The following is a 26,253-nucleotide window of genomic DNA, read 5'->3' as shown; positions in this document are numbered from 1 at the left end:
TCGTGCACATAATAAGAACTACGTTATAGTTTACTCAGCGTACACAGAAGTCTCAAATCTCGAGGTGTAGCTGATGAATACAATTTCTGAAAAATAACTCCTGGAATTAGAAATAGTGTGACTCTGTTGTTGATTTAGTTTTTTTCAGTATTGGTTGCGTCACTGACGCGCATCTCGGCGTACGATTCACGCGCAGGTGATTGACACCTGTCGCCTACATCATAACAATGTTAAATTTCCTTCAAACAAAACGGATTGAACCGGTCTGTGCACAGTGATTTCAGTTGTACTGTATCAAGGAGTTATGATAACTCCTTGGTCGTATCATCGAAAGTTGGTCACAGTTGCTTGCTTGCCTCGTCGGTACCGCCGTTCATCCTGTTCCATTGTTCCTGTATCTAAAAAACGAAAATAAAAGCAAAAACAAAACAACAAAAACAAAAGCACCACCAACAACAAAGATTTTTCAGCCCAGAATCGTGAGGCTTTGAAAACCCAGAAATCACAGTCATTTAATAGGTTGACAATTATATATAATTATGTATATATATATATATATATATATATATATATATACATAATTATATATATAATATGTATTTATATATATACATATATATATGTATAATATGTATTTATATATATACATATATATATGTATAAAGATGCGCGCATCATCGTTGCTGTGTCACATTTCTTATTAAACTTTCTCTCTTTCTGGGGAGGGGGTCCATTGTCATTAATGTCAAAAGATATCTAAATGAAACTCTTATCAATGGGTGCAAGGTCTCATTGAAGGATCCCCTATAGACACTATGCGATTATAGAACCCTATAGAGGGACTGGCAAAGGAATTGAAAAAGGGTAGATTTGCTCATTTAGACCAATAACAGAAAAAATGCCCTTTCATTGTTTTATGGAAAGTGGGCCTTATAGGCAGGGCATTGTTGTTTTTTTTTTTAAATGATATCAGAGATAACAGATTCTAGAGTCGGTTTAAATACGATGATTACACAAATATATCAGGGAGGTGCTTCCCACCTCCCCGATCATAGTACAGTTGTAGCAGAGTCATACAGGGGAAAAGGTAAAAAAAAAAATGAAACCAGAAGCCTAACACGCATTGAAAACAAGTTGGCTCGGACGTTGGGTGATGGGCTCGGGTAAAGTGGAGAAGAGGAGGGGTTATTATGATTATTTTTTATTTGGCATTTCAACATAAAATGCAAACAGAGAATTCTATCACACGATATAAAGAATGTGGCGATTCTAGGTGCATGCCGGTGGTTGCCAGGGGAGGAAAAGGCAAACTTAATCACCGATCCGAAGCGAGGGCGAAGAAATAACACCGGTCGCCTAACATTTATAAAGCCTGAAATGCAAACCACAAAACGGCAAGTTCAGAGTCCCATTTGTAATGTTTGCTATCCGTTGAGCCAGACTGAGGAATGAGAAGACCATCATTTGTTTGTTGTTTTTTTTCGCCCGTCCGGGATTGTTACCAAGAAAGCACTGTGGTTAGCGGTGGACTCCACTGGGGAAGATTTCAGTGTGTCACTGGAAATCGCTGAAATCATATTCCATGTGATCTCACCCGTCATTCGCTATGAACGTTATACACCGCGGAAGGTCGATCCAGCAACGACCTTTTGATAACAGTCGCGTTTGTTAGATGCAAGGCACTTCCGCGCTGCACTTATTACACTGGAGGGGTAACTAATAGTACAACTGTACCTACTGTTCCTGTTATTCATACGGTGACTGTATGCAAGCAGTGCTGTTGCCTGTTTTTGCTGTTGACTGCCACTACTCGTGATTTATTGGACTGATATCGCGGAACTTCAGCGTTATACGTTTTGTGTTTTCGGGAGGACAGTTATCATACAGCATTGGCGAATGCTCTATAATACGAGAAATTATGTCGTCTTTGGGTAGAAGTCGCTCACACGCTGTGAAAATCCCAGCAAGGAGACGGCGGTCGTATATTTCACAAGATGAATATTTTATGGTTAGTATGTTTTCAATTCCACAGGTTTCCTGGCAAATTAGTCAAAAGAATTCAATGTCTCGCGACCTTCGAATTCTAAACAGACACGTGGTGAAATTCACCCGTGCGTGTGTCGCCTACCTGTAGGCGGGTGGTGGGGGTCAAGAGAGACAAGTTCAACGGATCTCGGGACATGGTACCCGACTACCACGGGGCACGGCGTCTGGAGTGAACCGCCGAAAAAAATCTTGATCCGCATGGCTTCCCCTTACACCGCTACCAGTCCGCAATATTCAATGAATATTGTCATGCCTCAGACGAACTATTGCTCTGTTGCGTCGTCGACTATTGTCAATACTTGACATCAATTCGCCCTGACAAAGGACCCCCTATTACGCCTAAGGACATGATAAAAGGGTGCTGCGAGAATAGGAGACAACGTTGTGAATAAGAAGAAGATAATGGGGTTTTTCACCTGGCCGCCTTATACTGGGTCACAAAAACACAGGCAGGGGGAGCAAGCAGTGTGCGGGCTGTGAATGGGTATTAGCGCCCTGCGTACAGCTAGCGGCACTGTGGGATTCGTACCGGGGCTGTGTTTACGTTGTTATGTGTGCGCCTGCCCAAGCCAAGGTGTAGGTGTCACACTGTACACGCGGTGTCTCCACCTTGTAAACATAAACAACAAATCTACAATCGGACCGTTATGGAAAGAGATAAAAACGTTATTGAAGAGGTATTTCAAGTCTAGTATTTCACATTTTTCATTTCATATTTAAAAGTTTGAGATTCGACATGTGTCAAGAAGCATCTCTTGAACTCCGTGATGGACACAGGTATGTTAATGAAGTTTTTTACTGTATCGTTTTCATTTTCGTTCAGGAAAATCGCAGCGGTGGCGAGTCTGCAGCGGGTTCCGGTATCTTCTACCCGATCTCGTCGGGTTCGAACAGTATCGGAAACGGCCCGGAAAGCCCGCGACCCAACCACCACCATCCGTTCCATTTTCACCACCACTTCCACCACCACTCGCGCGACAAGGATCACCCGGGCCACCACCCGCACCCCGGCGGCGAAATCATGCTCAAGCCGAACTCGCTGAAGATCGGCCCGCGGATCGAGGTCACTGATTCCACGGACTCGTTGGACAGGGAAGTCGAGGGACTCAGCTCTCGGTGAGTGACCACAGAGTAACCAGCACTATCATGCGACATTCTGAAGTGATTTGACCCTGATTTTTAGACCGGAAATATGTTGTTGTTTTTCAGTGATTTGGAGCTGTAAACCAGAAATACATTGGGTGTGATTAAGCCTGTGTTCCCCTTTTTATCAGACATAATGTTCAAAACTACGTGTCATAATTTTCAGTGAATGTGGTAGATATTTAGGTCCTATGGTGGAATTGGAAGTATAGGCGTAACCTTGGTAATGAGAGAGAGGGAGATGGAGTGAGAGATAGATATATTGATAGATATAAAGAGGGAGAAAGAGAGAGGGGGGGGGGAGATACACTTGTATATAACAAGTGGAGGAGACTTTTATGAACAAAAATATTTGCTCCTATTTTGTTTACGTGTAATTCTCCAGTATAGGCCCTAGATGTTGCAATGAGCAAGCCATTCAGTTGAGAATTCACCAAATAATGTTTTTATTGTCAACATATCAATAGCCGAGCACCCATGTGTTCATGATTTTCTGTCACTTCAAACCATATCAACAGATCTATTAAATGTACCTTCATATTTGGGCTTTTTGTTCTTAATGCCTAGTATGAAGTAAAGACAGAACACATCCATGAGACCTTTTTAATGGTTTCCCCCACAATCATACTGAGCTTTAAGAAGACAGGTCACACACAAAAAAAAAGTTTCAAGTCCCAGTCAATGAAATCCATGAAGTACAAAACAGGATTAATGAAAGTTAGAGCCTGAAAAAAAAAAAATCACACACACAACCAGCAAAACAAACAGACAACAATGTTGAAAGCACTAATGCTACGTCTTCTTCTTGATCAGTAAGACAATCAAACTGAACAGCATGTAATATCTTACTGACACCTTTGAGCACTTATCCCATCTGCTTGACAAAGATGTCACCACGGTAGAAATTACATTGGTCTACTTTCTCTTTCATTTTTGTGATCTTTAATGGAACCGTTGTTATCATTTTATCCCCTTCACCTACATGTAGGGTCTACAAACATGTAGTGCTAGTGTCGTCCTAAAGTATTAATCTTACCCTTAATCCTTTCACTTGTACTGTGATACCAGTGTCACAAGGCCTATGACGCGATACTCGTCTTGCGAAGATTGGAAGAAGGACACTTGGTCAATTTTGATGCCAAATGTAAATGTTTAATCAATGGGGGATTAGGATTCTTCGCTTTGTTGGTCTGATAAAGTGTGTGTGTGGGGGGGGGGGTGGAGAAAGAGAAGTCTGTAGTCTTCACAGTGACACAACATTTGCTCCTGCAACGGACAATTGCTCCGGTCTTATTTTCTCAAAGGACTTAAGGGTTAGGGTTATGAGAAGGTTTCAGGTTTAGTTTGATGTGAGGATTAGGATTATGTTTGTGGGTAGAATTTATGTTTGGCTGAACATGCAAATATTTCATGGGAGCAATTGTCGCCGGAGCAAATGTCAGGGAACCAGTCTTCACAGCGGACTCATCTGATGCAGTCCCAATATTAACCTGTTGAGGACGAGTCCTGAGTGTGCTTGGGCAAGCGTCAGTGGGAAATGTGTGTTGTAGCAAAATCTGCCCGTCCTCAACGGGTTTAAGAGGTTGAAAAGCAATCCTACGATGCATGTACAATTGTATAATATAACCACGTGAGAGACATCTTTACATGCCAATCAGGTGAATGCAGACACAGGAAATAGCCACTCCATCGAATGTGTGTTATGATAGTGGCATGAGGAGGTGACCGGGAGTGCAGCCACGCTGTCCAGTGGTCAGAAAGACTTGTCCAGGGCAGTGGTATTTGGCGTCAGGACCGTTTATTGCTAGCCATCAGTCTATTACTTGCCATCAGTCGTAATCTTTTACGCAGAACAGTAGTCTGGCCTTCCCCGGCTTTATTGGCAGCTGCATTAAAGTGCTTTAGTTAACTTGATTACCTTTGTCAGAGCTCTGTCTAAACCTTACCTTGAGGATAAAGAAGGGGGGAAAAATGTTGCAAGTCTTTTGTGAAGTTCTTTCCTGATTTTGGGATTTCAGGTGTGCCAATTTAGGGATGATGAGGTGGTAATACCTGCAGCAAAATGCCCCCAGCATTTGGCATGGGCTAACTGTAGGGGTGTGCCATACAATATGTATTTCGGAGGTAAGGTGTGAAGTTGGCACTTGGACAGGGGAGGAAGTACATGTACATTATTTAATTATCCACTTCATTCTCGGTTTTTAAGACATCTTAATGAAAAAGTCTCAGAAACTATGTTTCTCTTAATGACTTGAATGGGAAGTTTCCCCAAGTATTTTTTTTTATTCAAGAGTGAATGCAGTGCATTACTTTTGTTCATGTCGAAGAACACATTAGTGAAGTTTTGGGGATATCAGACAATCCATTCAATGTTGTGAAGTTTTACAGTTTTTTGTACTGCCATGGCTGGATGAGAAGAGTACAACAGTTCGTAAAGTTACTGCAGAACAACGATATAAAGACATTACAAAGAGAATTTCACAAACCTTCATTCTTTAAAAAAAAAAATGAAAATTACACAAAAGTTTTCCTTTGACTCGTTACTGACATACAAGTTATGTATGTTATGGATGGTATTAGGCTATTCCCCCCTGCTCTCAGAACTTTTTTCAGAATTTTCTTTGTATTATACTTTATATGACATTGTTGATCTGTCATGATGTCATGAACGGGTTGTAGTCTTCTCATACAGTGATGGTGGCACTAAAACTGTAGAAATATTTGTCACTTTTGAAGAGATTGTCCGATTTTCCTCAAACTTCCACGATAGTTTCTGCTAATATTGCAGCATTACTGCACTCAATCCCCATGTAGGCCTATATTCAGGATGTTTCCCTTGAATGGGGAGAAACAAAATCAATTGATAAAGAGTACAAGGCTTCAACAACTCCTCCCTCAAACACATTTCTCGTAATATACTTGTTGTATAATTCAGTCAACCAGTTTTTCTTTGTTCACGAACATACAATTGTAGAGGGAAGAATTTAATGCAGACTGTAAAAACTTTTAATGCAAGTGCAAGTTCTGATAAACTGTTGAGGTAATCTCTTGTTCTTTGAATTTATAAAAGAGATGAAAAAGGAAATGTAAAATAAATTGATGGAATCTATGCAACAGAATTATCATTTGTGCGGATATTGGACACATACATTTGTATTTCCACCATTTGGATAGCTTGAATGCCAGGAATATCCCATGCAAAATGGCCGCCTTTGCAACTTTGAAGTAGCAAGCGTGGTCACATGACATGGCTGTGCTGAGCGTCATGGTGAGGCTATCACGGGAATAGGCAGTGTACAATCAGTATGTTGCCCATTTTAGTAATACACATTGTAGTGTGATGTATGCTGTCTTTGTTACAGCTAGTAACAGTTTCTCCATGTGTGTATATAGCAGGTATTAAATGTGTGACTGTGTGTGGTGATATTAGGCCAACTTTGCAGGTAAATGGTGAAATGACTGAACTTTTCAAGGACACAAACAGCAACAAAAGTGCCACTCATTTTGTCCCAGGGAAGGTACCCAAACAAAGTTCTTTCCTTTTGATAAGATGGACACTTGTTTTTTCAACGCTTTGTGTTCCAGTGAGATAACTCACTGAAATTCTGACAGAATTTCTCATTCACATGTTGCTCTCGACAACGCTTAGCAGATTTGACTGTTGAGAGTGTAGCCCCTACTAACCAGGGGTTCAACTCCAGGATGTGCAAACTAATGGTCAAACTGTTAACATCAAACAAAAATTATTCATGTTAGACTATGTTTCCTTCTCCCTCTTTCCTATCAAGAAAGATAATCAAAGGCAGCTTTATTGCCAAGGGACACGTTGAAACTAAAATTATTAGACATATAAATGCAGACCTCTTACTTTTGCTTTATCGTCACAAGGACCATGTTCTGCATTTAATCTGGCACAAAAAAAAAAATGCACACTTTTGCACATTGTGGTTGCTGAAGTGGGTATCGCATTGGGCTGGAGATCAGTTGGCGACCTGGTGGTGACTTGAGTCTCCCTAGTTGTGGAGACGTCTCCGCAACATCTCCGCAACATCTCCTGGAATATAGCCAAATCACCGGGAGTCGCGAGAGAATCAAGCATAATGTTCAATTTTTTCAGAGACTCTTTCCAGTCTCCAGACAACTCTGGTCATGAAGACGTCTCCGTGGTGTCTCCTTTTAGTTGCGGCTAAGTTGCGGAGACTAATTTTACTCGCATGGTATCCAAGACATCTCCGCAACTTTTTGAGACCCCTTGGCGACCTACATTTGTACTAGTGACCTCTCCGACTGCGGATGTCCATGACTTCCAGACGGATTTAAAGTTGTCTCCTTTTATTTGGAGATGTGTCAGAAGTTGCCGTGGAGTCGCCTTCTTCATGAGAGCGCAAGCCATTTTCTGGTCTTTCGGGTCGCACGAGTTGCAGTGACAGATCAGTTGTGGCAGTCGTAGCAAAGTCTCTTCCAGTGGTACACCCTTTAATTTTGATAAGTGTGAAGCACAAATATTACTGAGCTGTGATCACTATCACAGAGATTAAAGGGTGTGTACAGTGCTGGTCGAGGTGTAGATTTAGCTTTTAACATTTTGCGAGATATTCAGAAACCACTCTATGAGATGTAAGGGGGACTGCAGTTCTAAGGGGTATCAAAAGTTTATTCGATGAAAATCGGTTTTGAAATGGATGAGATATCCAAAAACAAAGTGAAACAAAGAGATCATAATAAAGTTGTGGCATGTCGCCTTTTATTATTAGCACTTTTTTGGATATCTCAGCCATATGAAAACCAATTTTCATCAAATAAATGTTGAATCCTTCTTAAAATTACATGCTCTTTAATATTTCATAAGAGGCTTTTCATTATCTCACTTAGGAATGTTCAGAACATGAATCCCTACCTCAACCAGTACTGTACAGTCCCTTTAAGAGAAGTTATATGCAAGAGAAGAAAATTATAATTGGAACAATATTTGGAATGATGATTGTAACATTATTAGACTGATAAGACTGTATGTATATGGTCAACTTGTGAATCCATGATTTGAATTTGAACAAAAAGAGGCACAGCCTATTCTTTTGTGCTATTACATGTAAGTCAACAAGCTTGCATGTCTAAGCTTGCACTTTGAAAACCTTCAGCTGCGTTGAAATTGAGACTGATTGAAGTAGTGTAAAAGTGGATATTTTTGCGCGACTAATTTTTCGCGCATTGCTGGGTCAGAAGAGTTTCGCTTGTTTTTAATTCCGCGGAATCAAGACATCACGCACAGGAACATATAGCAAGCAAAAATATCCGTGTGCTTTTATTTTCGCGCTAGTTTTGGATTGCGCGAAATGCGCGAAAATTTCAACACCGCGAAAATTTCCACTTTTACAGTACCGTACATGTAGTTGGAAGGTCACGTAAGCTCCTCCTCCCAAATTATGTTTTAGAGGTCGAGCCATACACATGAGAATCTATACTGTGATTTCTTTTTTCTTTTTCTTCACTGGAAGTCACCTCCAGATTAGAATTTGAACTCTTTGCTGTAATTCAAGTTTGGGATTTTATTTTGTAAATTGCAATTTCTCTCATGTGTTTAATCTCTTTAATACTCAATCATACAAACACTTGAAAAATTATGCTTTCATTATCAAATCACATATATATGAACAAATGTTGCCGTGCTGCCAAAACAATTTTTCACATGGTTTATTCTGATACCACTTTCTGTGTAAAAAGAAAAAAAAAAAAAAAAAAAAACCCCAAAACCGTGTATGGGTTATGCGTAATGTTTGTTTATTTTGAACCATTGGATTATCATTTATAACATTTTTTTTAAAGCTCCCTTTTTTCTCTCTCTTACATATCATCAAAGGCACATTTAGCATGCAGAACTGTGCAGCTGTCATATAATGGTTTTGATATTATTACCGGTAGGCTGCCTCTGTGATAGTAAAGAGACAAAGAAACTGCTTCTCTTGACTCTGTTCAATGAACATCTAAAAATCCCACCCACAAGAAAACAAATAATTAAGACCTTCAGACTATGGGCACAATGGAAGGTAAAATTAAAATGTAAGCCGCAGAAGTTTTATGTCAATAGAAAGAGAAACAAAGACACTCCGCACCTGCATACGTTGGATGATTTCCCTTTCAGGTAACTTGAACATAATGAATTGACAGACCTTCGGGATAAAAATGTAAGTTGTGCATCCTTTTGAACATGCTTTTTGAGGTGACTTGGCAGGATTCTTCTAACTAAATTCACATAGTCCATGTTCACAGTCATGGAACCATTATCTCAACATTACGTCAACACCGTACCATAAAGAATGTAGAGTACCTAATGACAGGATGAAATGAAATCAGATGTTCAACGAAAAGTAACGTGAGTTAAATACAAAGTCCTGAACAACAAAACTGTGTTGAAGTTATACTTAATATAACTGATAACAGACCTAAAGTACCGGGAAATGACAAAGATCCAAGACTAATGACATTCATTGCTGCCAAATAATGGTTTCAAAGTGCCCAGCTGTTTCATTGAGACAGTTGTGTCTGTGTTTACAATCGGATCTATAGCACTGTCATAAATTCCAAATGTATGGCTCAAAGAATAGCACCGCTTCTGCAGTTTATGAAAATCACATATTCAGAGTTTGCTTACAGTCTCATGCAAAAAGTGTACATGCAGCAGAGCTGGTCCATTCATATTGCAGCTAATGGATCCCTCACAAAAGCAACTTTAGAGGAAAAGTTCGCCTTCATAATCATAGTGAATTGAGAGAATGCAGTAATACTAGTAGAAGACATTGACAGTAAAAGTTTTAGGAATATCGGATAATCCATGCAAAAGTTATGAATTTTTGAATTTTCAGTGTAGCCATCGCTGGATGAGAAGACGACTACAGCTTGTGATGTCACATGTGAAGAATGATAATGAAAATATGAAAAATTATCAACATTTCTTAACTTTTCTTGTATGATAAAAGAGCACTTGACTTGATTCTTCAGAAGGCAGGGGGAATGATATTACCCTTAACATACCTCAGCAATAAATTGAGGAAATACTTGCTTTTTTTCCAAAAAAAAGGGAAGAAATTTAGAAAATTCTCTTTAAATTTGCCAATATTGCTCCATGCATAATATGACATCACAAGCTGTAGTAGTCTTCTCATCCATTGGTGGCTGTGCAGAAACTTTAAAAATTCATATCTTTTGAAGAGATTGTCTGATTTTACTCAAACTTCCACTGATGTGTTCTACCATGGAGCTACAACTCCATGGTTCTACTAATATTGCTGCATTCATTCTATCCACATGTATATGAATGTGAAACTTGCCCTTTAAAGGCAGCACACAGCCTGTACAAAGAGTAGAGGCAGTGGAGTAACAAAACCAAAATAAAAACAACAATAAATACATGCCTGCAAGCAGTTTACATTGTAGATTTTTAGTTTCCTTTCTATGAAGGGAAGCATTTTGGAGAGATATGCTCATGTTTGCAATCATCACATCTGGCTGATGAACGCTAGTACTTGGTGAAACTTGTTCACTTTTTTGCTCCTATATACTCTACAATTGTGATTTAAAAGTCTTTAAACATGATTCCAAATGAATGACTATTACACGAGTTTGCACTGCAACTTTAATTGCAGCAAGAGTTCACTGTACATAGACTTTCTAGTACCGGTACTGTATACTGTCAAGTGGACACTTAAGTTGCGCAACTCATTTTTCATGCTTGACCATTATCAATCAGATACAGGGAACAAAACGTGGTCATGATATCAAGGATGAGAACATTTCTTTACATATTTTGTATTTGGTAGCCCCCCCCCCCCCAAATCATTAATTTCATACCTAAAACAACTTTGAACCACTCACACAACCAGATGGAAGCGAGTGAGAACTTTCATTGTCAAAAAATGATAAATTGATTTATTGATTTATTGTCACTTTGACTGGTTTGTTTAAACATTGTTGAAATGCCCATGATGCAGATTTCAGGTGAATAATGTAAATGGGGCATGTGTGATTTTTGCCGAACAACTGTGGTGTCTTTGCGAAACATAATTACCTTATAAATAAATACATGTAAGTAACATAAAATCACATGTTACAAAAAAGCTGCAGTCCGTGCAGGTATTGCAAATTATGAAATTCACGTACATCATGTTAAAAAGAGTTGCATGTTTCATTACTTCATACTCAACATAACAGGCTTTATAGCAGGCTGAGACTCCAACCCTTCAGGAAATGAAGAGTGTGCACAAAATTGCCTCCATACTCACTGTGTAGAATGTGGAGACAAGATCTGAATAGCCATCATCCAATTCACTTGGCTTTTTTTTTTTTCCTGGTAAGAGGTACTTATCGGTTTTAGGCATCAAAGGAAATACTGAGAGCTTGAAGATTCACATGGTGCATGTACAATGTAGCGTATCATACACGGTATTGAGGCCCATTCTGTTACAGTATTGGATTATTGTGTAGGAAGAGAAAGGTCCAGTGGGTTTGACCCAGTTTGTGGTTGACGTGCCCTTTGTTGTGGTAGTGCCAGAGAGCCCAGCTTTGATTGTAGATAGACCTCTTTGTTGAATCTAATCACCAGATTTCAAACAGAGATATGATCCATATAATGATAGAGGTATTCTGTAGCTGATGTCAGACATGCACGTAGACAGGAACCAATCATTGTACTCAAAGATCACAAGCAATAAAGCTTACAATTGTGTTAATCTTAATAACAGGCACATCTTCATAATTTATAGTGTAAATATAGAAGTAAAAAAAAAATGAAGTCATTATACCATTTCATCTTCCTCTGCACACTTCAATTCAGATATATACCAATGGGAAATACATGTACAAAAACATGAATGTGCTGAAGAAATGGAGAAAAAAAGGTTGGCGTTGTGTGAATGCTGTTTATTAGTTTAAGGGCCAAGATCTTTTATTGATTATAGCTACCAACCTTGATTTGTCTGTGTGTGACGATGCGTACAAACTTGATATGAGTGAAATGTTTCAAGATATCTACCGGTGCAATTGCCACTGATACCAAGTTTCTGTGATTTTGCTTTGCATGGTATTTCTTTGTTTGTTTGCTGATGTTTAGATGCTTGCCCATTTGTACAGCCTCAACCGTAGATGGTGAGCGTAAAAAAAATGGTGACATTTGTGCACTCTGATCTTGATCACAGGTAGAGAATCTATTCTATTCTCGTGTTTTGAAGTCATATGAACACTACTTGTATAAGAAACATGATGCCTAGCAGACAATATTCATTTGTATTAAGTATGTGTAGCATTTCCTTTAACTGCAAATTCTGCTATCAAGATCAGAGAAATTTCCCAATTGCAAAGTCTAAGAGATTGTCACATTGTCACAGTATTCTTGCTGGACAGAGAGAAAGAGATAGAGAGAGAAAGAGAGAGAGAGAGGAAGAGAGAAAGGGAAAGAGGAAAAAGATGTAGGAAACACTTTCTGCCTGTATATCCTGTCTAGAGAAGGGGATTTTTCATTTTTCTCAGATTTCCGGACATCTTTCCTCTTTGTGTTCTTGTCATCTTTCAGTGGTGTTGTAGAAGAAAATAAGCAGGATGAATTGGAAAGCTAGTCTTGTAGGCTATCTTTGAGGCTAGTATGTGCATTGGGTCGCACCTGGTTTGTTGTGCTAGTCTGCCTTCCAGGCTGGTCTTTACATTATCTATTCAGCAGAATCTACAGAATCATGTCAAAGAATATCATATCAAAGTCAAAATGGAGTGGGAAGTGTGGACTTAATGGCCCGAATTCACGAAGGTGGTACAATTGAATAGTTTCAATTGTACCACCTTCGTGAATTCGGGCCAATATCAGTCAAAGAGAAAATCACAACTTTTTGATAAATCTAGCATAGCAGAAATCTTCACATGATTATTTTCAAGGAAATTATACTATGAACAAAACCATGAAAACAAAAATATTTTTGAGGTTTCACTGCACTCCATATCAATCATTAAATTATCATCAATCTAAATGGCTGTGCCATCAACCAGAGAATATGCATTATATTCTAACTCCTAGTATGTGCCTAGACACTTGGCTTGATTTGCCATGTTCTTTCCTTATACTGATCCAGCCAAACTCTTGACCAAGTTGTAAATTTCAAGCAAGCCCGTTCATGCATAGCGAAGTTCTTTAGTGCACTAGGAAGGCCATGCTGACACAATGGGGATTAGGAGGATTTGAGCAGTCTTTATTCGTTGATAATTAGTTTCCAGACATTTGTTCCAATCGATGAAGAAACCCCTCTAGCCTGCAAGCTGTATGAGGGTTTACTAGGAAGTATCTGTTAGTGTTATGTTTTTCACTTTATATGGAACAATCTGGTGCTACATGTACCCGCAGTCGCATTATGAAATGAAAACTTGTTTGGGTAACACAGGCTGCTGCTAGTAAAGATTTTTGTAGATATTTACAATTGTCTAGACAAGCAGGGTTCATAGCATATGGGATTAGCCATAAAAAAATTAAAGGACAAGTTCACCTTCATAGACATGTGGGTTTCGTGAATGCAGCAATATTAGTAGAACACATCAGTGGGAGTTTGAGGAAAATCGGACAATCCGTTCAACAGTTATGAATTTTTAAAGTTTCTGCTCAGTCAAGACTGGATGAAAAGACTACTATAGCTTGTGATGTCACATGTGTACAATGGCAAAAAGAAAGTATAAAGAAAATTCAACATATTTTTACTTTTCTTGCGTAACAAAAGAACACTCAAATTCTCTCTTTCAGGAGGCAAGGGGAATAATATTACCCTTAATATATGTCAGTAACAAGTCGAAGAAATGTGCACTTTATTCAAAAAGCAAAGATTTGTGAAATTCTCTTTTTATTTTCTTTATATACTGTAGTTGTATGCATATGACATCATACACTGTGGTAGTCTTCTCATCCAGCAGTGACTGCGCAGATACTTTAAAAATTTCATAACTTTGGAACGGATTATCAGATTTTCCCCAAACTTTCACTGATGTATTCTACTAATATTGTTGCCTTCACTCAATCCACATGTCTATGAAGGTGAACTTGTCTTTTAAGCTAGAAGCTACGGAAAGAAAAGTTGTCAAACTTTTGGATGTAACATGACAGGCACCCCCCTCCCCCCTTACTTATTTAGACAATTATATGTCATACCGGCATTCTCCTGTGGGTAAACACATTCTGACTGTTCTCCTGTGAAATGATGTGCTCGTTTGAAAAGGAATATGTGTCTGCTGTCCCCTGCTCAATATAGCGCAACACGCTTTTGTAGTATGCCGCCCTCTAGTGAGAGTTTAATGCCATCTTTCTTGACATATATACGGCTGCCCTGGGAGTTTTATGACACACAGCAGCAGTACAGTGCACCATGCTTGAAGAGGCCCTGACTGAACAGAAAATATACAACTACGTCTACTTTTTATAGAGACACATAGCTGCTTGTATAGCAAACAGTGCTACATAGATCCTGATAATGTGGAAATTGTATATGTTCAAACTAAAAGAGAAGCATTTACTTCTAGAAATACATTATGCAGATCGATACATTATGCAGATCAATTTCTTTACTCTTTTTTTTTTTTTGGTGGGCAGTTTCTTTATTGCATGCCTGCATGAAGACGGTTTGTGTGAATATAGTTTGATATTTTATACATTATAAAAAAAAGTAAATTGAAATTGTACACATATCTCATAACAATATATCTTTGAAGAAGAAAGAACAATAATGTCACCACTGATAGAAGAAAATAAGCAGGATCCATGTCCATCATCATCCGTACAACACAAAAACATTCATTTAATTTGCTGTACTGCAAAGTGTACAAAGGACAGTATTCATAGACTTCACACAGTCATCCTTAACAATGTATGTTTGCAACTCCCCATTTGATCTTGTTAGCTCATTGACCTCTATCTATCTCGGAAAGTACAAAAGAATGTTGATAAAGGAAGAGGAAAAGACAAATAAAGTTGGTTCCGAGGCAAGCTATGCATGTATACAGCACTGCATTGCCTGAGAGTACATAGTACAAACAAGTGTTGGATGTTGGTACGACTCAAACTTATCGCATGCATTGTATTCATTTGTGGAGTCTGTCGAGCTGTAGTATGCGTCTGGAATATATGACAACGTTCTGGTTCTAGCTTTCAGTTTTGCCCTTTCCAAACATCGCTCCTAATTTTTTGCTTGAGACAGATGCGATTCCTTGTTTCAAAATTGTGCTGGCAAACGACGGGTTGAATTTTTCTTGTCTCGATCGCTGCTGGGAACATTAATCTTCAAGAAGGGATATCCACGTGGTAATGTTTATCCTGATATTTCGCAGTGTGGAAGGACTCTGCTGATATTGTGGATGACTTAGTTCTGCCGTGAGCTTGAGACACAGATAAGTCACTTTAACCCATTACCTCCCGAGATGCAGTGGATCGTGTGCTGAGTATATGTGGATTTCATATTCTGGCAGGGAACAAGTTTATTCCAATATATGGCCACCTGACTGGAGAGAAAAATTTGAAAATTTGATATCTCACAAAATATTGGTTTATGTCCATGAAAAAAAAAATCGGACATTGGTCCTTTGTGCATGGAAGACATCACCTTTAAGACTCTTGTCAACAAAACTACATGTACACCATACTTGCTCTGAAAGGTTTGGAGTAAATGGAGATTTCTCGCCTCTGCTTTTGATTTTTATTGTTTGCAGTACGGCACATTCTGAATGTGTTTGTCTAAAAAAAAAAGAAAACACAACATGGCAAGCAGGAAGTATAGTATATCATACAATGGTGAATGTCTCACTTTCTACTGATGTCCCCATACCATTGCATGTTAGAATATTGACTGCAAGTGTTCTGTTATACATCTATATTCAAAGTAAATCATGAAACTTTTCTCCTTGTAGGGAAAAATACATATTATTTTGTTTTTCTTTCGCCATTTTTCTCATTTAGTCTTCATTTCAGTCTGAACTTTCTCACTAATATTGATGTCGAACATTCGTGCAATTTCCGAGACATCACAGGCATCACTGTAAAAAGACTGTACCACAAAGCAGCACAACCTGTGGATTATTATAGAACAGACATTGATCTCTAGTCTTTTGTTTTGAATGACCAAATTACACTCAGTGCCACTTGTCGTCGAGCGTGGATTATCGAATGTGGGAGAGCTTGCGACGATCAAGGATGTAGCTTCCTCGAGCTCACCTGAGCTCTGGGGCTTTGGTTTGTGATTACAACCTGTCATCTTTGTGCCAAAAGCTTCTTTACAATTGGAGGATTAGAGTTTGACCCTCAATGCTTCCCCCTTCTCTTCTTTTTGGAACCAAGGACGCCTTGTGTATATATTATGTTCGATGTGTGCCGGCAGGACTTCGTGATAATAGCCATTTGGGTCTGTAATGCATTCCCCTCCTGGTACCATTGGAGCACCCATATTAATGTTTTCATCCTGTTTTCGTGGTAGTGAAGATTCTTGCGGATGTTGAGACCAATCAGGGGAAGGGGATCATCTAGTTTTCGTGGTCCTGATGAACAACTGAGAGAAGACTTCGGTAGGAGAGACAGTAGCTCATTACGAGTACACCTCAGCATTAGAGCAAGTACCCTTTTGTAGGTGAATGGATATTTGGACAATTTAGGAGGAATTCCTTTCTGGACAACACTCTTGTATGTATGTGTGATCAGATCGGGGCTTGAACTGAGAGCCTCAAAATCTGGAGTGCAACACCTCAACCAGGAGACCATTGGTCAACCAAATAGCATGTTCTTTTTATTTGGGACAGCTCGCTGGAAATTGTGATATACTTTTTTTTGTGTGCTTGAATTGGATTATCTGAAAACATTATTCGAGGAAGCTTGTCTGCAGTCCACAAGACCAGTAGACACCAGCCTAAGAATGGCATCCCCAAGGGTTCATTGGATCCAATGGAAGTAAGTGTCATCTATGCAAATTTTGTCTGAAGTTATCACAACTTCATAGAAGACAAACTTGAAGCAGAATTACTCCTTATTCACTGTTTTGTGTCTTCAGATATTAAGTGATTCCTGATACTTGACATGTTATTTCTTAAATGACAAATTAATTGTATCTTGTCAAAGGAGACCAAAAAGAAAAAAATGCAGGAGACCATCATTATACATATATTTAAAGCGCATCTGAAACCAATGAAAATATGCCAGAAAAATATTTACGATCGAAAAAACAGTCAAAAAGAGAATATTTTTGTAAGAAGTCGTGAGAGTGATCATTGTTTGATGTAGAGGCCTACAGTTGTACATGTGAATGGATACATTGTGTGTGTGTCAGTGTGTGTGTGGTTTTGTTTATGTGCTTGTGCTTTATGACTTTTGTCCAAATGGTTTTTGCTTGTGCGCTGCACTTTGAGGGATTTGACCCATCGTGCTTTAATGGTTTGAGAAAGCAGAAAGGTTCGAGACCGCCGAGGTGAATAAATGAATGAAAGGCTAAGGCAGGTCACTAAAGAAGCAACTGTCAAGATACCAAGGAAAAGTACATCACCTTTAACCACCTTTTATCCATGGTAGAAGGAGAAGGAGATGGAAAAGGATGAGGGGGAGGAAGAGGAGGAGGAGGAAGAAGAGGAGGAAGAGGATGAGGGGCAAGAGGGGGAAGAGGAGGAGGAGGAGGAAGAGGAAGAGGAGAGGGGATGGTCAACATCCCACAAGGCTTGCCAGTGATGTCGGCCCGACTACAGGCTCATGAAAACTGTCTCACGTGGGTTGAAAAAGTGCACTGGTCCATTTGCCATTGACAGAATATGAGAAGGGGGGGGGGGGAATGGTATCTCTGTCAAGTACTGATGGAATATGGCTGAAACATGGCAGAGACCCGCTTTGATGTGGTCAGAAGTGCCCAGGGGGGAAGGTATCGAGGACACATCATGAAATATTTACCAAGGGAAAAACAACAAGAGCTCCTGTTGGGTGACTTTGGCACGTTCCTCTTAATAACTCGAGTAGTTTGCGTGGGTTTTGATATATTGTATATGCTGTTATTTTCGCCGTACAGATATTTTCGCGAATTACATTATGTAGGAGGTTGGAGACATGTTCGCGACATGTTGTTTTCGCGAATTGACACAGATGCTATTGTAAATGCATTGTTCCCTAGCACATGGCAACATTTTTGCGTGTTGTTAAATTCGTGATCCCACTGTGATTCGCAAAATGTGCGAACGTTTAAACCCTCACAAAAATGATTGTGTACATTGCTCATGTGTACAGTACTTCATGTAGACATACAGTACCTGCAGTGGTTATCCCTTGGGCAAGTACAACATCACAAGCATTTGACCAGATGTCTACAGGTGATTCCACATTTACAGTGAGATACCATGGTATTCTGTAATAGGAATGCAGTGAACCATTAACCCGTTGAGAATGGATTGATTTTGCTATAACACGCATTTCCCATAGACACCTGCCCGAGTATACTCGGGACTCGTCCTCAACTGGGGTTAAATGCACTATAAAATACCATGGTACTTCGAGGATGGTAATTCAATGTTCACACAAAATATGCATGTGAGATTCAGGTATGAATCGTGTGACGAAATACCTCCGTTCATACAGTGGCATATTTCTCACATGTTCTGGCACACTTTTTGTCTTCTCCCTATAGGAAATGTACAATGTTGTGTAGGTCCATGGTTTAATGTACATGTATACCCAGTGCTTACCTCTGAGAGGTGTAATTTAGGGCTGCAAATATCATGTTTTTTCATGAATGAGAACATTACACCAAGTGAATTACCTCATCATTATTTATTACAGCGTTATTTCTGTGGCATTGAACCAATAAATTTCTGTGGTATTTAGTACTGCAGAAATTGCAAATGTGAATGCACCAGTACACATGTTTGTGTTTTGTTTATTTTGTTTTGTTTTGTCTTGCTTTGTTTTTGTTTTTGTGTTTGTTTGTTTTTGTGGGGGGGGGGGTTGCAGAGAAGTGGGTGTATCCTCGTGGTTTCCCTTTGTGTAACTATGCCTTACCTGGGAGTACTCTGCAAAGACCCTGACTATTGTCAGTATGATTGATGCATAGTTTGCACTTGGCTTTGATGCAAAAGCTGAATAAACTCACATTCTTTGTTTGAATTCCATGGGGTACATTACATTACACCAAGATCGAGGTGCATGTGTGCAATGTACTGTATGCAGATACATTATGATACAGAGAAAGAGAGTGATAAGGGGAGGGGGGATGGAGAGAGACAATCGATCATACGAAGTGAAGAGTATGATAATTTTAGATGAGAAAAAGCCTTAAAAAATCATCTTTGGTGGTTAATTTATAAGAAAAAAAAAGATATTTACATACGTTGTAGTTCCTTTCACTGAAACACGGAGAGAAAATGTGTTGACAGTGTAGATTATGTAGTTTTAGTTGTGTGACATTCGTCATTCCTCTTTGCATTGATATCACTGCTAGCTCTGCAAAGGAGACACCATATTGAATGCGGTATGTTTTGTGGCAGTTTTTAGTTTCTTGATTCCTCAAGTCTACCAATATTCATGATAATAACAACTACTAGAAGCTGAAAATAGTTCCGTCCATGACCCAAATGTATTGTATTATACCGTCTGCAATATGAGAAATCACTAACTCAATCTATTAAAAAGGGATAATAGTCTATTCTCATTGTCATCTGTATAGTTTTGTGTTGCAAATTCATCCACTTTGCAAACTTGTCTTGCTACATAATATTGTGATATCATGCAAGTTACAAAATGCATGGTACAATAGCTACAAATGAGTTGTTCTGCCGAAAATTTGTAAAGCACGTCTGCCCAACCCAATACTCGCTGAATACAAAGACAAAAAGAAGAGTAGAGTCTACTCATTCCTATGTCAGTGGCCTGTGACATCTTTTCATAGTGGGCATTGGTGTATGGAATGTTGCCCTTCCCTATTACGTATTATACTCCAATCTAAGAGGTGACCCATGAAAAAAAACAAGGACTATTTCTGTCTCCATGCAGACTATGAACCTTCTGTCTACAAATGTAAACAAATGATTGCAATTTTGTAAGGGTTTACAGTGGAAAAGTAACAGACCCAAAAGTAACAGACCCATCCTGACGCACCATTGAGATTCTCCCTCATGCGAAAAATGGTAAGAATTTACTCGCTTGTGTTTATTCACTCAGAGACTCACTATTTACATTACTCTTCATTTCCAACATTCATTTCAAAATAACTACTTCAAGTATGGTAGCTTGTAAGTGCCAATGAGAAGACAAGATGATTCCTCACCATCTCAAACTTTTTGAATCTGAGAAGGTCAGATAGGAGATCTCATCGTCTTGACTTTTCCACTCAAAGAAGGCAAGATAGAAGCTCTCACCTTCTCTACGTCTAGGGGCCCAGAAAATCAAATGTAAGGTTTTGTCTCCACGACTTCTTGGACCCAAGAAGAAGAGTTGTGACATTGTGTCTTCTCAGCTTCTTGACTTATCAGGTTTGAGCAGACAACAAGGGTGGATCTGAGTTTTTACAACTCACCTCAATGTCTTCTTTGGTCTGTGAAGTTGAGAAGACAAGATCTCATATATTGACTTCTTGTCCTCTGGTATCCAAGAAGTCACAAAGGCAAGATCTGATATCTTGACTTCCAGTGTTCCCATCCCCAAATACCAGTCAAGAAGGCAAGGAATGATCTCATTTTCTCTGTGGCAGTTACAAAATTTTCCTAGTCGATAGTCACTTTAAAGGGACTGTACAGTACTGGTTGGGGTGGGGATTCATGTTTTGAACATTCCTTAATAGTGAGATAATGAGAAACCTCTTATGAAATAGGAAAGAGCATGTAATTTTAAGAAGGATTCAAGATTTATTTGATGAAAATTGTTTTTCAAATGGCTGAGATATCCAAAAAAGTGATAATGATAAAAGGTGACAGGCCATGCCTTTTATTAGGATCTTTGTTTCACCTTGTTTTTGGATATCTTAGCCATTTCAAAACCGATTTTCATCAAATAAACTTTTGATACCCCTTAGAATTGTTTGCTCTTTGACATCTCATAGAGTGGTTTCTGAATATCTCGCAAAACGTTGAAAGCTAAATCCTCACCTTGACCAGAACTGTACAGTCTCTTCAAGCTCATAATGGCAGATTTTCCTGACAGGGGAGCTACCAGAATGAACATGACCATTAACCCTGATGAAGTGTGAAACCTACACGTCCCCCTGGATTCTTAGCATACCATAAAGTCATCCAATGAGGCTAGCTGGGTTCAGCTGTAGTCTCCTCATTCAGACTCTTCTCTGATAAACAAAAATTCTGGCTAGGCATTTTCAGATGTATGTGTGGTACAGTAGATGTCAACCTAACATTGCTTCAGATGAAACGAAAATGTCATTACTATTTAACAAGTTATTGTCTTTTTAGCATCTACAGCTGTTAGCTTGATTGTATGTGTATGATTGGATTTCTTGTTGTTGTTGTATTTTTTTTCATTCACCTCAGGCATGAGTAACTGAAATAAACAAAATATGGCTATGAAGTGCTGTTGTATTGTACATCCCAAAGATAAACCCAAAGCTGAAAATTGATCCCAAAGATAACACCTAATGAATGATGTACCACTGATAAATGAATTGGTGTTTACTTACAGTCATTCTTTCAAAGATTAAAAAGCAGTCTTCTGGAGAAAGCTGCATGAACTAGGCTTGATGTTGTGTACACTGCATTACTTGTTGAATTTTCTTGTTCAATTTGCTGGGTTATTATTCTATTCTATCTCAGCATTCTCTCGGTTGGAATTTTGAAAGAAAAAAAAAGACACCAATTGTGTGGATAATTTTGTTGTGTGCCTTTTTGAAATATATTATATATTCAATTTTTCTTTCAGTGATATTAATTTCTATCATATTTATTGTGTTGCATTTGACCATACAATAATGTATTTCAGAAATCACTTTTGTGAGAGTTGATATTCTGCCCTACATAGTGGAGATGCCAACTGCAAAGATTGCATAATTATGATTAAGAAAACAACAACAACAACAACAACAACAACCTCATTAACCCCATCATTGCCAGAGGCAAGAGTTTCCTGTACAGCAGCAAGGCCATTTCTAGACACTCATCCAGAGTTGAAGGGTTAAGTCAAACATCATTACTCCTTCTTTCCAGCCTTCCCCAAGCCTGGAGCTTTGTATAGTGTGCAGATCAGAGTGTTCTGTATCCCATCCGGCAATGAATGCATGCTTTAAAAAAGATTGTCTTGAAAAAAAAAGAAAAAACTAGTTCTCTCACAACCTTTTCCACATCAGGAGAGGATTAACAGACTCCTGCCCGTAGCGATCAATTTGTGACATTTTAAAGAAGGTATGGATTATATTGAGAACAGTGGTGGCCAGTGCATAAAAGCAAAACTGCATATTGAGCCTGTTATGGTGATCATTTCCCTCAGCCCTTCTGTGCTCCGTGATTGGTGGATTGTTGGGAAGTGGAGTAGCCAATCAGACAAGCCCACTTCTTGTAACTAGTGATGGTGACAGAGAGAGAGAGAGAAAGAGAGGGGGGGGGGGGACAGTTCACTGCACACTCATGAATTGATGTGTATGTGTATCAGCTATGTGTGTTTGTGTATGTCAATTGTGTGTGTGTGTCTGTGTGTGTCATTTGTTGGCACTAGAGAATGCCAGTTTGTTACTTTGCCTAGGACAAGTGTCAACTCTATTTACAGAATCCTCATACCAGGTCACCTCAACAATTGTTACTACAAAGTGACTTTTTTGATAGACCCTGCATTTCAGTCCACACACTGACATTGTCCAGCCCAGTGCTTTAGGCCTGTGTGGAATGGCAGTAATCACAAAGACATTCGTCAACCGACAAGGATCTGAATGATTCGAGACTACACTGTGTAATGACATTCCTCAATGATGTAGGATGTGCTCGCATTGACACCATTGTTGTTCTATGAAGACAGCTTGTGCCGGAAAAGACCAGTGTGAAAAAGACAGCTCTGAGACCAAAACACAATCAACCTCCCTCTTGTACACACACATACTCACACACACTCACACACACTCACATACACACCACCACCACCACCACAAGTCATGGTAGATGGACTTTGAATAGCTCGTTGCCTTCGAAGCAGGCAGGCAATATTTAAAAAAACAGGAGTCAGTGTGTGTACGATGTGTGCGTGTGTTTATGTCGCCCATGAGGTCCTCACTACTTCCCACAGACTACCCATAACTACCACACCACCAGTCTGGGTGCAAGTTTCGCAGGGCAGTCAGAGGAGTGAAGTGAGCCAGAGGGAGAGGGTCGCGATCGCTTCGTCTCCCCACCCAGCGCCCACCAGTGGATCTCGGCAGCAGCACGTGAGCTTTGTTTACAGGGAATAATAATTTGCCAAACGAGCCTGGAACCCGAGTGCTCGCGCGACCGTGGATAGTCCCTGCGATTTTGCAGCTACCGTTTAGCCAAATCTGTGATGCTTCTCAAATTGGTGTAGTAAAAAAAAAAATCTCGACGTGCATAGCGTAAGTCAGTGGAGTTTGTTGTGTTTTGCAAGCGTTTCAAAGGAAGGATCTGCAATATGGAATAGTGGTGCTTGGATGAATGATTCAACGTCAAATTTTGTCCTTTTTTTTACTTCTTCTTTTTTTTCTGGTGGTACAATTGTATGTAAGCTACAGTAGGGCCTACATTATTTAATTATTTGTAAGTATGTGCATTAGTTTGAATTGCTTGAGGCAAGCCTCTTGTGCAAAGCAGTTTACTTATCATTCATATCTTATGCATGCCTCTACACAGTGTATAATGTATATCATACAACCAAACCCATTCCCCAGGGGTTTCTTGAGGCAACGTTGAATCTGCTGGATTCTAGGTTCTGCTGAAATGCATGCAACAGAAATAGCTCAGTTGAAAAGCTTATTGCTCTGATACAAAGCTGCAGCAGAAAAAAAAAAAAAAAACACATCCATAGTTCTGAACTACAATCAGTAGAATCAAGTTGTATAAAGATGATGTGTGGCATACCTACATATGGTGTGCAGAAATCAGGTCAATGGAGATTCCAGTCCAAATAGAGACTTGTTTTGAATGACGGTAATCGAATCATGCAAAAGGTCGTGAATGCTTAAATGTTTGTATTCTCATGTATATATGGCAACCTTCTGGCCTGTAAACAGACCATCTGGTAGTTTTATATCACACACCTTTAGCCTATCATAAAACTCCTTTGCTTTCCCCAAAAGAAAGACAAAAATAGTACCTGCCCTATCTATTTTTATATATCAAATTATCTATCTGTTTGGCCAAAGTGCACGATGTGTACGAAAATAACTCTTCCTACATGCTCACATGCAGGTGAGTAGAATGGTGGGTAAATTGTAAATTGTAACTCTTCTTTTTCTGGGAAGAGAGAGTGAAAATGATGTTTTTTCATATGATGAGTTTCATGCAAGAGGCATCACTTTAGGACATGTATGGCAACCGTCTCCATGCTTTACAGCAGCCACTCACAGTCCCAAATGCTCAGAATGCTCTTAGTACTTGGTATCACTAGCGTTTTCACATTTTTTTTTTGTTGCTTTAGTTTGATAACCTTCACTCTAAACATGGTCTTGCTTTTGTGTTTGGGCAAATTCTCCTTTGACGTTGATTTTTCGTGCATTAAACTTGATAGTTAGAAAACTAAGAAGTATGTTGATATTTGAAAGAATTCAATGAAATTGTTAATTATTAGTTGTTCATATTTCGTGGTTATACAGCATTCCTTTGAGAAGATACATCTTAAGAAGTGCATAATTAAGCAAGTGAAGATCATAAATCTTTATGGAATTGATATTAGATGGGTGCATGGAGTGAAAATAGTGGGATTATGATCAAGATCCAAATACCAAATACATGTATCAAGATTTCTTGCACCAAATTCGGATGGATAGAAGTGTCTTCCTAATTGCAGATCACAACATTTTGTCGATCAAACATGCACATACCTCAAATGAACCGATATGATGTTCCTTGCCCCTGTTTTCTCACATGGGATGGAAAATCTCAAGATTATTTGCTGTAGTGGCACCTGCTGCAGTGCAGATTATCATGCTATAACTCAAATAATTGCAATGATTCCGAAATGATTGCAAAATTTCTTGCGATTTGGATCCGAATGCTGATTGCCCTATGTAGTATTAGACTCTTATGCCCAAACTGGCAAAAACTCATGATATGAATCGCGATGTAAACCTCAAGATCTGGTTCTGCGTAATTCATGTCGATGTGAGTGTCACCTTTGTGTGGTCAAATTACTTGCGAACAATTTTCACATGGCTTATCAATGCCACTGTGTTTACATACAGTACTGCTATTCAACCAACATGTTTACTCAAGCTGACATTAATCCTGTATACCGGTAGTTTTCCCATAAGTTGCTCTTCTCATAACTCTGAACAGTGCTGTAAAATGAGTTGGGTTTTTTTTTTTAATTCCATAGAAAGCAATTGATTTCTAATTCCAGTCCACACCATGCTGAGGTTCGATTTCATTGATAGAATATTAAAAGTGTTCGAACAGATGGAATATCAGAATTTTCATGAATAAGAAATTGGACCTAGATTAGCATGTCTGAGAATGAAGAATGTTTCACAGGCTTTTGATAATACCAAACAGTGGTATAAGTAGCAACCATTTATGCAAATAAGACAAGGGAGTGATGTCATGACCTTTGTGAAATCTCCAAATTGACCTACTGTATGAGCACAAATTGTCACAGGATATTTTTTTTTTAAATTCCTGATGCAGATCTTTACATAAAACTTGTTGGCATTCTTTACATTAAATGTTAAAGGTACTGTTTACCATTGGAGCAACCATTTAAATATGCAAATGAGACAAGGTAGTGATGTCATGACCTTTGTGAAATCTCCAAATTAACCTACTGTATGAGCACAAATTCTCACAGGAATTTTTTTATATTCTTGATGCAGATCTTTACATAAAACTTGCTAGCATTCTTTACATTAAATGTTAAAGGTACTGTTTACCATTGGGAGCAGT

The 26,253-nt window shown here is 39.0% G+C and overlaps 1 protein-coding gene across 2 annotated transcripts in view; it reads left to right on the top strand.

Moving 5' to 3' along the window:
• Positions 1–2,975: 2,975 nt before the first annotated feature.
• The window catches only part of LOC139717438 (3',5'-cyclic-AMP phosphodiesterase 4C-like), a 270,777-nt gene continuing 247,499 nt past the window's right edge, over positions 2,976–26,253 (top strand). For both annotated transcript variants that reach the window (XM_071628944.1, XM_071628936.1), the window contains exon 1: positions 2,976–3,162. In XM_071628944.1, the coding sequence (XP_071485045.1) occupies positions 3,068–3,162 (95 nt within the window). In that variant the 5' untranslated portion in view covers positions 2,976–3,067. The remainder of the gene's footprint in view (positions 3,163–26,253) is intronic.

The sequence above is a fragment of the Diadema antillarum genome, unplaced genomic scaffold, assembly GCF_040938485.1.
Source record: "Diadema antillarum isolate AM-2024a unplaced genomic scaffold, OU_Dant_1.0 scf00000075, whole genome shotgun sequence".
Taxonomy (NCBI): domain Eukaryota; kingdom Metazoa; phylum Echinodermata; class Echinoidea; order Diadematoida; family Diadematidae; genus Diadema; species Diadema antillarum.
This window is presented reverse-complemented; position numbering and strand designations above follow the sequence as displayed.